The 15,782-nt window shown below is 48.7% G+C and overlaps 1 protein-coding gene across 3 annotated transcripts in view; it reads left to right on the forward strand.

The window, feature by feature from the left end:
• Positions 1–15,782, forward strand: part of FAM178B (family with sequence similarity 178 member B) — a 101,038-nt gene that overhangs the window by 25,288 nt on the left and 59,968 nt on the right. For all 3 annotated transcript variants that reach the window (XM_008536032.2, XM_070573541.1, XM_008536031.2), the window contains exons 7-8: positions 5,653–5,758; positions 9,472–9,556. In XM_008536032.2, coding sequence (XP_008534254.1) covers positions 5,653–5,758; positions 9,472–9,556 — 191 coding nt within the window. The remainder of the gene's footprint in view (positions 1–5,652; positions 5,759–9,471; positions 9,557–15,782) is intronic.

Genomic DNA, 15,782 nt, shown 5'->3' on the forward strand with positions numbered 1-15,782 from the left:
TAACCACCATGCTGCTTTTTAAGGGGATTTGGAAAAAAAAAGCTTTACCACAGTAACATCCAACACTTGCAATTGTGTGTTCATATATCTAAGGATAAGAGAGAAAGCCAGCAGGATTCAGCGCAACCTGCTGGGCCTTGGCTGCCCATGGGATGGAGAGGCAGCCACCTGGCCCACCCCAGCCCATAAGGAGCACAGAGGTTGGACTGCTTCCGTGGCCTCTTTTAGCCACGTTAGGACTTGAATGCAGGAATCTTGTTCTCTTTTCCAGCTATTGAGAGCTTTGTTATGTCATTTCATTATTTCTAAATCCATCTTTTATATAATAGAAAGATAACGGTTTGATGTGTTTCCTTTAAAACTTTTTATCATGGAAAGTTTCAAGCATATGTAAAAGTAGGAAGAACCGTACAGTGTACCTCCATGTACTCATCACTCAACTTGAGCAATTATCAGCTCAAAGCCAATCTTGTTCCATCTCTACTTCTGCCCACTAACATTGTCCTGGCAGGATTATCTTTTAAGCAAATCTCAGACAGATATAATTTAACCTGTAAATACTTCAGTTTGTGTCTCTAAAAGATAGAACTCTAAGCATAATACCATTAAATACCATTATTACACCTAAAAAATACAGTCATTGCTTAATATCATTAATATCAGTCAGTATTCAGATTTCCTTGATTGTCGTGTAAATGTTTTTAATATATTGGTCAAATCAGGAACTAAATAAGACCCAAACATTGCAAATAAGCAATGTAATGTTAATGGTGAAATAATGCTGCATGGCATTGATACCCCAACACATTTAACCATTTTCCTCATTTTTTTGACATACATGTTATTTCCACCTTTTCCCTGTTATAAACAATGTGTTAGAGAATATCTTCATACGTAAATATTTGTCTGAAGGTCTGGACTGTATCCCTGGATGTGATGTGAATGATTGAGTCTGAGTGAATGAATATTGGTAAAGGTTCACTTTGCCAAATTGAAAAAGTATCCAATAAAGAGATGATGAAAAGGGAAAAAAGGAATGAAGGGAAACGAAGAAAGAAAGTAGAGCTAGAGAAAGGAGAGGGATGAAGCCTGTGCTGGGCAGGAATGGGCAGAAAGGGGCAGAGAAAGGAAGCATTTTTCAGAGCTGCTCCAGTCGCGCCCTCCTCTGGGTTTGTGCTGACAGCAGGTTCTCTGTCTGGGCTGGATGGCAGGCAGGAAGTGCTTCACAGAGGAGACTGCCCGTGGAGCGGGGACCTGAGATCAGAGCAGCCCTGCCAAATGGGGCCAGGTGGCTGGCTGGCTTCCCTGGAGCGAAGAATTCAGACCCTCCTCCCTTGAGTGTGCTAATGGAGCACAGAGGACACGGTGCGGCCAGCGCCTCAGATCTGAGGGCCTGGAGGAATGCCCGGCGCCTCGCACATGGTTGGGTTGGGGCCTCCTGCCATGCAGTGGGTAAGGGCCACTTCCTGAAGGTCACCATTTACCCTTGGGGTCATCTTTTATTTCCTGTTTGTGCCAAGGACTTCAAGTCCAGGCAGAAGAGTGGGAGAAACCAGTCATTCAATAATTATCCCGTTGTCTTCAGCAGGAAACATGAAAATGGAGGAAGAATAAAAGATTACTTGATCTCTCAAAAAGCGTTATGGTTCAATTTTTTGCCATACAAAAAGTTAACACTTTGTGAGATTACAGGTGGACTTTTATTTTCCTCATTATGTTCTCCTATGTTTTCCAAACTTTTATAATGAACATGTATCATTTTTGTCATTAGAGGCTTTGGAAAAAAAAAATGTGAATATGATTTTATAAAATCACCCTGGAAATAGATACACTTCTCCTTACCCGTCTGTGAAGGGGGATATTATTTCTCTTCCTACCACACAAAGTGGGAAATCTCGGCACCGAGTAAGCCCGCACTTTGTCTCAGATCACAGGGCAAGTGCAGGGGGCCTTGGTGTCTGAGCTCCAGGCCACGTCCTCATCCTCATCCTCGTCCTCCGGGATTGGACCTACGCAGGTTTCTGTGCAAGATCGCGTCTCCCAAGAGCCCACAGCTGTGGGACTGGAAATGACCTGGATGATCCTCTCTTGTTCATCACCCTGCTGGATGTGTGACCTCAGGTCAGTTCCCTGGGAGCAAAGTCACATGCCTTTATGACAGAAGTTGGTACCAGGGGCTGAACTTTTTCCTCCTCCTTTGACAACAGTCCAAAAGGAAATCCAATCCCCCAAGGGGAAAAGCTTCAGGGCCCCACGCCCACGTGCAGCTCAGAGGCAGGAGCAAGCTCCAGGGAAGGGTAGAGATTGCCTACGGAATTATTCACAGTCCTTTTGGGGCCCCCACAGTGTGCACAGGAGTGTCAGGACCCACATTTGTCCTCCAGATGCATCTGCCGCTGTTCCTGCGAGATGTTCGCAGAGTGTTTTCAGGGAGCCCAACATGCTGGCGGGGGGCCTCTGTCCAGGAATACTTCAGCAGGCAGGACAAAGTGGGGGGCTCTGAGCTTCCTTGATGTAAATGAGGCTTGTGCACCAGATCTCCCTGAGGCCAAGCCGCCCCAGCTCATGCTTGGCCACCACCTCCTCCTCTTCCTGGCATGCTGGGTTGAACCCTGGGTGAAATAAATTCAGCAGTTACGGAGTGTGGACAGGGCTGAGCCACCCAGCTGGCTGCAACTGCCCCCAGAAATCAAGAGGCAGAGGAAGCAGCCAGCTGGGGCGTTGCTAGGGTCCCTGGGCTCCTGATGGGGTCATACTCACTTATCTTTAAACAAAGGAAAGAAAGAGAAAGAAGAGGAGCAGGGATGAATGCTCTGACCATTACTCATTTCTGTCCTCCCTGGGCATTAAAGTTTCATTTGAGTGACTTGGCAAAGATGTGGAGACTGATGCTGTATAAATAACTACACTTGGTGTTTATCCCTCTGTGCCATCACTTGGGATTCCCAAGGCATTTAGAGACTTTGCCCTCTGGGACTGCTGCCCATAAAATAGACGAGGAGTAGAGGCTGGGGGAAGATTTACTTGGGCATTATCAGGAACAGAAAGTACAAGTACAAGGTCAGAGCTCTGCCCAGGAGCCCAACATGCTGACCCAAGCTGGCCCCCTCTTTTATTGTCCCCTTGTTTTGTCTTTTTGGCTAATTTCCCCCTTCCTTCCTTCTGTTCCTGTGGCCCTGTGTCCTTGCCATGATGGCTGGGAATTAGCAGTATTCTGACTGTGGTTGCTCCTTGTCCCAGGTGGGAACCTCCCTCACTGGGATGTCCAACAGCTGGGGCTTCGCACGCAGCCAGGCCTGCACGGCATCTGCTGCCAAGGGAGGCTCTGTCCTCCCTGTTCTTGCTCCAGGGTCCTCTGACATTCTCAGGATAACTTCTGACCTTAGCGTCCGCCCACTTGGACCCAGTGTCAGCATTCTTGATTTGTGGATGAGACGTGGGGTTTTGTAAATCTACCAAGAGTTCATTCTGTAACCCAAGGCTTTTGAGCTTTCAGGGAACACACCTCCCACCTCCTTCCCTTTTCTCCAGCTTTCCTGGACAGGTGCTGTGTTCCCCACCTCTCCCTCCTGCCTCAGATCAGGAAGTATCTGCATGCAAGACCCATCCCTGCCCTTCCACCAGGCTGGAGGTTACTCAGGCCGTTAGCCTCGCCCCTTCCACTGAAGGGAGAGAGGGCTCGTGCTTCATGAGGTGAAGCAGCACTCCCCTCGCGCCTGGCACGCACACTCGGCGTGGGATCCTGCCTGCAGAGGAGATTCCTTGCATCTCATCCAGCTCCAGGCACAGAATTCCTTGAAAGCCATTCGCTTCAAGACACAGCTGGACTATGCCCTTTCTGCCTGTCTCTTGCTCCTGGTCTTACAGACTAAACCTGACTCAGCGGCAGTGAACTTCGAGTCTGACCGTTTCTGTGGCAGAAACTATGCTGCAAGGCTGTGTAGCAGAAGGGAGATTTTGTGACCTGGGAGGTATCTCTCTTGGAGCAGCAGTTGGAAATGTGCTGGTCTGAGCCAACAGGGGCTTGTACAATCAATTCCCCTACTGAGAAACTGGCGGGGTGCCCCCCTGAGCAGAATGCCAGAGCCTCCTCAGAGTGCCCGGAGCGCCAGCCTCCTTGCCACATGGCCCCTGGCCAGGTCCTGCCAATTTGTGAGGTCTTCCAGACATCGTTTGCTTGGGTATTGTCTGCATTCGGGGTGCTAGACCATGCGTCCATCGCACGGTCAGTTCGTGAAAGTGTCTGTGTGACCGAGCGCGTGGAGCAGAGTGGAGTGTGCCAGCAGCCCTGGGGTGCACACGTGTTTGTATGTACAAATAAAGGTCTATTTTAGAGCAGTCAACTTCACAAACACAGGGACAAAGCCGCTTTCTCCTCTGAACTTAAATGATTAGGGAAAAAAAATATACAATTTGTGAATTGCCTGGACATACTCAAGGAGACAGCAGCTTGGCTCGGAGGAGAATCTTTGTTTTGGAGCATTCTGTTCCTGGCAGATTAAAATATGTCCTTTTTTAAAAAGGAAAAGAGGGAGCTTGGGCTGACCAAGGAAATTTCTATCTGGAGTCATGACTTTAAATGCTGTCTGAAATGTTCTTTGCATGGATTTGGTGATTAAAAAGAAGAAAAAACATGAAATTATTTTTTCATTTCCTGGAATCCATATTAATTGCATTTAGGACATTATCTAGAAAGAGAAGGCAAGAGTATTCACAAAATGCAAAGAGAGTTGGAGAATCCTGCCCCAAACCCAGCCTCCCTGGGGAGGACCAAGAGCACAGCAAGGGTGATGACCTCCAGCCACCCCCTCTGAAATGACCTTCCAGCGGAGGCCCTAAAACCACACGGAATATTTCAACTGCTGATTTTTCAGGGATCTGGGATCCTGTAGGTCCAGATGACCTACCAGGGCAACAATGGATTAAAGCAGGCCTCCTTCCCACACCAGCAGTCTGATTTTGAGAGCTCCTGGTAGGAGGGAGTGGCTCGACAGCACCGCGTTGTGAATGGAATCGCAGCACGTGGCGAGTCTGAGCGCCATTCCCTCAGCTCTGTGACAGTTGCTACCCATTGGTTTCTTAAAAATCCTCCATGGCACCCTCATTTGTTATTTCCTTCCCAGAACTTCCCTGTCTTGGGCCCCTTTCTGTTATTTTCCCATCTTCTCAGATGTCCCCTTTGTTTTGGAAAACACAAGACCGGGCAGAAATGCTCTGTGTAACCAAACCCCAGACGCTGGCCCCACCTGGGCCTCATGGGTAATTCTGTCTGCCTGGTGCAGCCGGAGCCCTCGGCTGAGAGGTGTGACTCCTGGGTTTGTTCCTCATCTCGACACAGATCCTTTTTGCAACCTGGTAAATACCTCAGTTTTCCCTTCCATCAAATGGAAAGTATGCCGCCATCGTGTGTTTAAAACACTGTGAGATGTGTTCACGGAGAGCAGATGATTCTGATGGTGACGTGAGTTGTTTTCCTTCCAACAGCTGCTCACATCATGGGCTCTGTAAGCATTTTGTCCGTAGCAGTTCCTGAGGTGATTCTGGTGTCCCAGTGAAGCTGAAATATGAAAATCTCCCTCAGTTTTACTGAGACAGGTGTGTTGAGGACGGCTGCAGGCGGCCTCTCTTAACCTCGCTCCTCTGCCCCCGCAGCTCCCCGCCGGCCCAGCAGCTCTCCTTCCTTCGCAGCGGCCTCCTGAGCAACCTGTACCTCCACACGCATGACTGCCCCGTGCCCCTGCTCCAGTGGCTGTTCCAGGTGAGGACCACAGACCTGCCACTAGGTGGCGGGAGCATTCTGGCCGAATAGCTCATACAGGGAGGGGCTGGGCACGCACCCTCTTCTGGTCTTGGGGGCTGTTGCATTTGTCCCAGCTGAGGCAAGAGGAGGGAGGAAGGCTTGTGATGACTGAGGCAGGGAGATGCAGGGACCAGCCTGTGGTCTCACTCTGCTCCCCCTCAGGGCAGTGCCTCCCAGGGTGTTTCCTCTGCCACCAGAAGCCCTCTCTGAGGTTCAGTCCGTGCTACTCAACAGGGGCTTCCATTGTGTCCAAGCTGATCTCTACTCTAGGTTACAAGTCCTGGCCCTGGTCCCATAAGCAGCAGGAGGCCTGCTCAGGGGCCACCGTAGGCCCTGCAGCGCGCTTGGAGGTGTGAAGACATCTCATGAGTTTAGAGCTGTTGGTGCTCAGGTGTTTGTTTGCCTTCCTCTGTCGGGTTGTAGGTCAACTGGAAAAGCCTAGGACAGCTGCTCTGTCTTCCCTTCTGGTTGCTGCTGGAGCACTTTGCCTTGGGGGAACATGCATTCTGCCCCACACTTGAAACCTCTGTACTGAGAAAGACAGTGAGAAGCCAGCAGGGACAGCCCAGGAACCAGCTGCTGTGATCTGAATGCAAGGCATGAGGATGCAGCCTTGGCCCCCATCCAGGACCATCCCTGCCTGGGGACGGGCAGGTCACAAGTTCCAGCTGGTCTCATTCCTGCCAGTTGGAGCCTGGACCCCAGCTGTAAATTAGAGCCCCCGTGCTGGGTGGATTGTTCTAGGAACTTCTCAGCATCAGCAGACTGGCTGCCTTCCAGAAAGAGCCCTCCAGATCTCTCTTCTGCCCTCTGGGATCCTTCCTATTGCCCCTCCCTGCCCCAGCGGAAAAAGATACCCTCGGTTTTTGGGGCCCTTGTGTGTGGCTGCTGCTCTTGCCCTTCCCCCAGGCCCAGTGGGAATGGCAGGCCAATAACAGGGAACAGTGCGGCCATTATTCTCTGCCCCTAGTCAGTGCAGCTCCTCATTGCTCCTTGCACAGTGTATGACAAAACACATAATCGAGCATTGGGAGGTACAAAGAGCTCGTCTGAGACATCGCCGACAGAGGGTCCTTGTGTGACCCTGACACGGTGTGGACAGCCTTCCCTGTCGATTAGCCCTCAGAGGGTTGGCCAACCCCCCCCCCACCCCCACCGGTCTCTTCTCCCACCTCTGTCACCCTGGGAGGGGCCATGGAGCAGAGGACCCATCTCTGAGGCCAGACAGACTAGGTGCGAGTTCCAGCTCTGCCACTTAGTACTCTGTAACCTGGGGCCAATAGTCCCATGTGAAGGTTAAAGGAGGGAATCCTGGGACCTGTCTTGTCTGTGTGGTCCTCCCAAAGCTCTGCCTAGGGCCTGGCGTCATCTGGAAGGAATGGTGTTAGTGCAGCAGTTGGTTCTGGTTCTCCATCTTGAGGAAGGAGAAACGAAAGCTCCTCCTGCCCCACGGCTGAAGCCACACGGGTGGAAGGGATGCCTGGGCCTCGGGACCCTCCTTGGCCAGACTCTGTCCAACGTCTTTGGCTCTGGAGGGGAAGGAGGGGCAGGGTCGCTGACGGTTGCCCAACACAGTGACCATGTGGCCACTCACATGGTCTCACAACAGGCCTTAGCAGAATGGACTCTGATATTTCACTTTTGAGGTTTTGGTTTTCTTGCCACTTGGGACATATTTTCCCATAGAAATAGTAGCGTTTCTTCATTCATAGGCAGACCTGAGGACCTGCTACATCCTAAGCTCTAGGGGTAGAAAGATGTTGGAAATGTTGTCCCAAGTAAGTGCACAGAATGTGGCCGTGGTGCGCAGCAAACTTCAGCACCTCCGCTCTCAGTGAGGACTCTGCTTGCAGAGACAGAGTCCGTGGGGTCTCCCTGAAGCTGCTGAGGGGATTCTTATAAAGGTGCAAGGGTAGTTGGTGGGATCCAAGGGCAGGGATACAGCTGGGCCTCAGGAAGAGCTGGAACCAGGATGGAGAAGGGTCGAGATCCTAGGACAGGCCTTAGCTTTTCTCTATTCCTCAGGTTCCATGGCTAAGAAAATTCCCAGGAAGGAGAGTCTGGTTGGCCTAAGAGGGGTTAAGTGACCCCCTCAATCAAAAAGTCCAATCAAAGGCAACTAGGTGAACAAGGTCACTGGGGTTGCATACCTGGGTTGATTCTGGAAGGTAAGGGATGGGTGAGTTGGGCAGACCTCCCAATCCTGCTCATTCAGCCGTTTCTTTGGAAAAGGCATTCCGAGTTCCCATGGGGACTAGGTCCTGCTGCCTGCCCCCTCCCTTTCCCAGGGTCTTCAGTAAAGTGTACAGTGGGTGCTGGGTGAATAGTCTTCAACGTTAGTGCTCACGAATTACCTAAGCTCGTCACCTAGTTTGTATCTGCCAGGTGAGCCTTGCTGGGGAGGCTAGACAAAAGCAGGTAGCACACTCTCTCGGTGAATTTATATTCATGCTGGGAGACGAGCCAGTGTTCAACTGTGAAGACGTTGGAGAGGAAGGCAGAGTCCTGGTGTCTCTGGTCAGGTCCCGGGAAGCGGAGTCTGAGAGGCGGTTTCTCTGCAGGTTTCCTGGGGAGTGCTCTCAGGAACCACACCCTGGAGGGAGGGCGGGAGAGCAGCAGCTTCACAGAGAGAGAAGCTGAGGGGAAAAGCAAATGCACGAAGCCACAGCCACCTGCCGGGGCCTCTGGAACTGGGGTGACCCTTTAGAGTTGTGCTAGTTGAAGCAAGGGGTCCAGCCCTTTGGACCCCAGCATCGGCTAGTTATCAGATGAAGGCTGCACTTGGAGAGGGAGTGTGACCTCTGGTGACCACTCCCTCCTTCCAAGGTTGATGCCCAGAGAGGGACTCAGCTCAGGGCCCCCAGCCAGCAGCAGTGCCCAGCCCCTGGGGATGAGAGCCTCGGTCGTGAAAGCATCGTGCCCAGATTGCCCACCACAGTGGGCTTTCCTCGGCAGTCTGGGGAGGATGGCGTAATGCACAGCCTGGCTGACCACGGGCAGGAGCAGGGTGCCAAGGCACTGCCCTACCTCTGAGGTCTGGCCTCGGTTGTGTGTCCCCAGACTGGATGGCACTGGTGGAGAGGGTACTGTCCCACTGCCCCTGTTCATATCATGCTCTCTTCACATTCCAAATTCCCAGCTTATGGCCCTCAGACTCAAGGAGCATTCAAGTCAGGTGAGTTGAGTCAGGTGGGGACCTGCCCCCTGGCAGGTTGTTTGAGGCTCTGTGCGCGGTGCCAAGGACTGCTGGTGCTCTCAGATGGCTGGAAGTTAAGGTGCTGACCTGGAAATGACGTGAGGATCACGGACAGGGTCCGAGTTCTTGTTGTTCAGCTGACTGTACCTTCGAGTGCCTTCAAGTCCTTTCTCTTTCCTACACTGGCCCTGCCCCAGAGGGGCATGCTGTGACCACTGGGAGTGAGGGGCGAAAGGAGCAGGTCTCTCACACGTGGAGGTGGACAAAGTAGGTGATTTTAAGTCACAGAGACCTGGGGAAGTTGCTTGACCCCTCTGAGCTTGGTTTCCTCATCTGTAAAATGGCAGTAATGACAATATCCTTCTACCATGTGGACTTGTGAGGATTAAATGGTATTTACTTAATGTGGAGTGGTAAAGGTTTACTACTATTATTCCGTAGGAATGACCCAGTAACCTGTTTTTTCTCTTCCTAGCTGTTGACATGGCCTCCAGAAACTTCTTTGGGAGCCTTTGGTCTCCTGTGGGATCTCAGCGTGGATGGGCTCTTCTGTCAGTCCGGTCAGTACTGGGATGCGGGGTGGAGACTTGTGCCCTGAGTACCCAAGCTGGAGAGCTGATATAGTTCCCAGCTCTGGGTCCCTCTGGAGCCTGGCATGCAGGAGAGGTGCTAGTGGGGAAATTACCTCACCGGGATGTGAGACATCAGGCCATCTTTGGCTCTTGTGCCGGTGTTAGCAAAAAGCTGAGCCAACAGGCTCCTTGGCCTCTTGATCTGGCCTCAGATCTGTGTCACCGTGGCCAGGTCCAGGGTGACCTCACAGACTCTTGGGATCCTACAACAGTCTGGAAGGTGGGTTCTCTGTATTTAAGGGGCCAGCTTGCCTCTGAGCTCTTCCTGAAAGCCCCAGTTTGTTTGGGAGGGTTCCCGGAGCATCTGCATCAGATCAGGGGAGCTCCTTGGGTTGGAGTCACCAAGGGGGAGGGCCCTGAAGCTGTGCCCCCACCAGCAGCCCTCCTTGGTTCCTCGGGTGTCAGCAGAGCCTCTAAGTTTGGGCTGGGCTGAAATGAGAGCCTTGAGTCTGTGCCTTGGTCCTGACATTTAAGGGGTGCATTTAAGTCATCCTTATACGTTAAGATGTTCAGAGTTCCACAGAAGCAATTAATTTGCCCCTTAGTGCCTGTACCCTTCGCAGGCTGTCATCATTTGGTACCTGAACCTAGACACCTTGGCACCAAAAGATATCATGTAACCAGTTGAAAGTTGCTTACAGCAGAGGGTGAGAGGGATTCACAGGTGTCCAGACCCGGCCTTTTCCTGCTGGCTGTGATCTGCCCACCCTCCCACTAAAACACCAAAGCACATGGCTCTGAAGGTCAAGGTTATAGACAATGATGCACCATTAACCGCCCCCCTGCCCTTGAATTTCTGCTTTGTGTCTTCCCTACTTCAGGAGTTGGCTGAGCTGGGGGCCATCTGTCAAATTAGAGCATTCCAGACTCCTCCTGCTTCCCCCTCCCCCATACCCCACACCCACGCCTGGGACCCATCTAACTGAGGTCTTCTGAATAGCACCAGTCTTGATGTCCTCTCCCTTTTCATAACCTCTGCCCCTGCAGACTGGGCTGCCCTTTCTCCAGCCTCTGAGGCCGCCTCTGCGGCATGCCTGCCCTTTCGGGGAACAGAGGCCTCCCTTGTCCCGCTCTTCTCCTCTGTGCAATGGTATGTGTCTCCTCCTGCAGAGACAAAGGGGACGTCCCACTCATCTTTGCTTCTTGGCACATTGTCCCTGATTCCCTCTCCATCAGGAGGGGCCAGGAACCTGCTTCTGAGTTCCCAGTCAGGGACTCCAGAGCGTTTCTCATGGCATCACCTAAGAGCCCAGCCTGGGGTTCTCTTTCCCTCCTGTTAGAATAGAGGCTGGCCTAGAGAATTGCACACCCAAGGTCAGGATCTTGACTAATTCAGGAAAAGTCAAAGGTCCACAAAAGAAGTGAAAGCAGGGACTCAAACAGATATTTGTACACCCGTGTTCACAGCAGCATTAGTCACAATAGCCATAAGGTGGAAGTAATCCAGATGTCCACTGATGGATGAATGGATAAACAAAATATGGTATACACATGGAATTAAATGTTATTTGGCGTTAAAAAGGAAGGAAATTCTGATACCTGCTGTAACTTGGATGAACCTTGAGGACATTATGCTAAATTAAATAAGCCAGACACAGAAGAACAAAAGCTATGTGATTCTGTCTATATGAAGTACGTAGACCAGTCAGATTCATAGAGACACAAAGGAGAATGGTGGTTGCCAGGGACCAGGGGGAGGGGGAATGGAGAGCTGTTGTTTAACGGGTACAGAGTTTCAGTCTGGGATGATGAAGAGGTTCTGAAAATGGATAGTGGTGACTGTTGCACAACAATGTGAATATGCTTAACACTACTGAACTGTACACATCTTAAAATGGTTAAGGTGGCCAATTTTATGTTACATGTTTTTCACCATAATTTTTTTAAAAGCCAAGTCCAGAGCCAAGAGCCAGGTCCCAGGAGAGAATCTACCAGAAGCTGGACCAGAAAATCAGCATCCAGTTCAGGAAGCATTTGTAAGGTTAAATTAGACCCAGGATTGATATGAAAGGAAGTCATGCTCCTTAGGATCTGTCAACAGGTTGAGGTGCTCTGAGTGTCCTTGTCCTCGGCAGGGAGCACAGCGTCTGACGCAGAACCATGGGCCTGCCTTCCCTCCCATTTGCATCTGTGACTGGTGTGTGTGTTTTCAAGTTGCCTGGCCTTTCTCTTGTAAAATGGGGAAGATTTGTCTGTGTGTCAGTTTCCATCCTTTCCTGGAGTGTGTGGTGACTGGTGGTAATTCCCAGACTGACCTGGGAAGGGTCTTATACAATTGCCTTTATCCCGCTTACTCCTGAGTAAGGGGAGAGCCAAGGCAGGGCCTGGGATGCAGGCTTCAGAGTGTGCTCCAGGTGCCTGGGGCTCACGGCTGAGGAGCCTAGGAGTATTGGGATGTGGTGGGAATTATTCTCCTGGATTGAGAAGCAGCACACGTCACCCGTTAAAAGCTCCTTGGTGAGCCTGGAGAATGGGATATCCTGGAACACTGGCATTCTTTGTTGCAGGCAGTGTTTATTCATTGATTCAGCAAACATACATTGAATGCCTCCTGTATTCAGGCACCTCACTAGATGGCAGAGGGAGATACAGGGATGAATGAGATGTGGTTCCTGCCCTCAGAAGACTGATAGCCATGTGGGAGGGAATGAAAGACGCAATTACAGTGGGATTTAGAAAGGAGGCAGTGGCACAACTGGGAGTTTCCAAGAGAGGGAAATTACTTCTAGCTAGATGGGGTTGGCAGGGGGGAAGGCAGGAATAGGGAGTAGCTTTGTAGAAGAGGAGGCAGTTGATCCAGCTCTCAAAAGATACGTAGTGCAGGGATTGCAAACTCAGTTTCCTACAGGGACCAGCTGGGATCGTACCCGGGCTAAAGAGGCTGGCAGGTCCCGTATTGCCAGATCTCTCCATTTGCAAGAGAAGCTGTGTTTTAGTGAGGATCTACTTTGACTATAAGTAACAAATACCCAAGTAAGAGAGGTTTATCTCAGACAACAAGAAATCCAGAAGCAGGTCCATGGCCTGTGCAGCAGATCAGCAGGATCAGGGCTCTGGCTTAGCTTCTGTGTCTCCCTTCTCACTACTTCCCCCCAAGGTTGCAAAGTAGCTGCCATAGCTCCAAGCACCATCATGTTTTCTTAAAACAACAGTATTCAAGGTGGAGGATAAGAGATCTGCTCTTCTCATACTTTTCTCTTTTTATCAGGACATTCTTTCCATTTTGTTTCATTAGACAGAACAGGGTCACAGTCTTTAGAGGACACTTGCCGTGTTTTCTGACTGTCTGGTGCCCTTTGAACAGCATGGCTGTGTCTGAAGAATTTTCAGCCTCATGAATCCTACCCCTCAGGGTAGAATCCAGGAGATTCACTTTTCCAGCCTCCTTTCAAATACTTGAATTTTCAGTTTGGGAATGTCCGCTTAGTTCTTTATTTTTTTTTTAATAGATTCTATTTCTCTACTGGGATTTCTTATTTGTTCATTCAATATGAGCATATTTTCCTTTACTACCTTGGGCATAGTTATAATAGTTGCTTTAAAATCTTTTTATGTAATTCTAACATCTGAGTCATCTAATTCATTACATGGAAAACTAAGTATGAAAGTGAACATTTATTTAGAATGAACAAAGAAATCATACCAAATATTGAGCCTTGGGTGGTTCAGGTCCCTTTCTCCTATATCTCTTTAGGATATTTTCCAGAAATGTTTGTGTAGAAGTACCTGCTGATTGCCACCTGGCCTCCCTGCCTAACCTAGAACACTCACAGGGGGCCGTGCAGGCGAGGGGCCCTGGCACTGAAGCTTCATTAGCTTTATGGTCAGTTGGCTTCTGACATGTAAGAAAACTGTTTTCTGCTCAAACTGCCAGAGCCTGTTTCTGTTTCGTGTGGCTCAGAGTTCTGACCGTTCCAGTAGTCACCCTTGACCAGGCCCTGCAAAGATAATTGGGATGACGTGGTTCATCCGCTGGGGTGGACCCACTTTCCCTGCACAGTCACTGGGACAAAACCCGGGCTCCCTTACCAGGGAAGAAGGGAAACATGGCGCTTGGACAGGCAGCCAGCAGAATCTGCCATATGCAGTATATGGACATTTACGTGAAGTCTCTTGGTAACTAATTCAGCTAAAAAACAAAACCCAAAAACCTCCCACTGTGAACCCATCTGCAGACTATATTTCACTGTAGATGGAATATAGCTCCACTGGTTTGCAACCAGGGGATAAGATTTGGATGTGGAGAGATACGAGGTAAGCAGGGAGCAGTGGGAACAAAGACGAGAGTAGGGAGACTGGGGCATCCTTAAAGGGGGCAAAGTAGGAGATAAGCTGGAACTTTTGGGGCCAGATCTTGGAGGACAGTGGGGGCCCTTGCAGGCACAGTGAAGCTTTATTAGTATTTGGCAAGACTGGGACAGAATTGTTGTCGTTCACATACCATATAATTCACTCATTTAAAGTATATAATTCAATATGATTCATAGAGCTGTTCAACCATCTCCACTATCTAGTCCTAGAACATTGTCATCACCCCAAAAAGAGAAACCTTATACCCATCAGGAGTCACTTCCCACTCTCCACTCTTCCTAGCCCCTGGCAATCCCTAATCTTATGTTCTGTCTCCATGGAGTTGCTTATTCTGGACATTTCATATAAATGGAATTATAGAATATGTGACCTTTTGTGACTGGCTTCTTAGCATAATGTTTTCAAGGTTCGTGCATGTTGTAGCATGTATTAGTACTTCATTCCTTTTTGTGGCTGAATAATATTCCATTGTAAGGATATACCACATTTTATCCATTCACCAGTTGATAGACACTTGGGTTGTTTCCACTTTTTGGCTATTGTGAATGATACTGCTATGAACATTTGAATTCAAGTGTTTATGGGGACATATGTTTTCAGTTCTCTTAAATATATACTTAAGAGTGGAATCGCTGGGTCATATGTTGACTCTATGTTTAACTTTTTGAGAGACTGCCAAACTGTTTTCTGAGGTGGCTGCATCATTTTACATTCCCACCAGCAATGTATGAGGGTTCCAATTTCTTCACATCCTTGCCAACATTTGTTATTGTCCATCTCTTGACAGTTGCCAGACTAGTGGGTGTGAAGTGGTATCTCATTGTGGTTTGGATTTGCATTTCTTTAATGACTAAGGATGTTGAGCATCTGTTCATGTACTTATTGGCCGTTTGTATATCTTCTTTGGAGAAACATCTATTCAAATACTTTGCCCATTTCTTGATTGGGTTATTTGGTTTTTTTTGTTGAGTTGCAAGAGTTCTTTATATACTCTGGATACTAGACTTTTACCAGATATGTGATTTGCAAATATTTCCTCACGCTGTGTGAGTTATCTTTTCATTCTCTTAATAGTGGCCTTTGATGCACAAAGGTTTTTAATTTTTATAAAGTCTAATTAATTTTTTTCTATTGTTGCTTGTGCTTTTGGTGTCAAAACACCATTGCCTAGTCCAAGGTCATGAAGATTTTCCCTTATGTTTTCTTCTGAGAGTTCTATAGTTTTGGTTCTTGCATTCAGGTCTTTGATTCTTTTTGAGTTGATTTTTGTATATGGTGTGAGGTAGGGACCCAGCTTCATTCTTTTTCATGTGGATATTCAGTTTCCCAGCACTGAATTTGTCAAAAAGACTGTTCTTCCCCCATGGAGTTGTCTTGGCACCCTTGTCGAAAATCAGTTGACATAGATGTATGAGTTTATTTCTGGACTCTCAATTGTATTCCTTGATTTATATTATATATCTATCCTTATGCCAGTACACCAAATTTGTGATTACTGTAGCTTGTAGTAAGTCTTGAAATTTGGAAGTATGAGTTCTCCAACTTTGCGGTTTTCAAAATTGTTTTGGCTATTCTGGGTCCCTTGTATTACCATATTAATTTTAGGATTGGCTTGTCAGTCTCTGCAAAAATTATAGCTGGGGTTTTGATAGTAATTGTGTTGAATCTGTAAATACCTTTGACTGTTACTGCCTTCTTAATAATGTTGAGTCTTCCAATCTATGAACATGAGATATCTTTCCATTTATTTAGATTTTCTTTAATTTCTTTCACTCATGTTTTGTAATTTTTAGTGTACAAGTCTTTTGTTAAGTGTATTCCTAAATATTTTATTGTTTTTGAT

The sequence above is a fragment of the Equus przewalskii genome, chromosome 14 (assembly GCF_037783145.1).
Source record: "Equus przewalskii isolate Varuska chromosome 14, EquPr2, whole genome shotgun sequence".
NCBI lineage: Eukaryota > Metazoa > Chordata > Mammalia > Perissodactyla > Equidae > Equus > Equus przewalskii.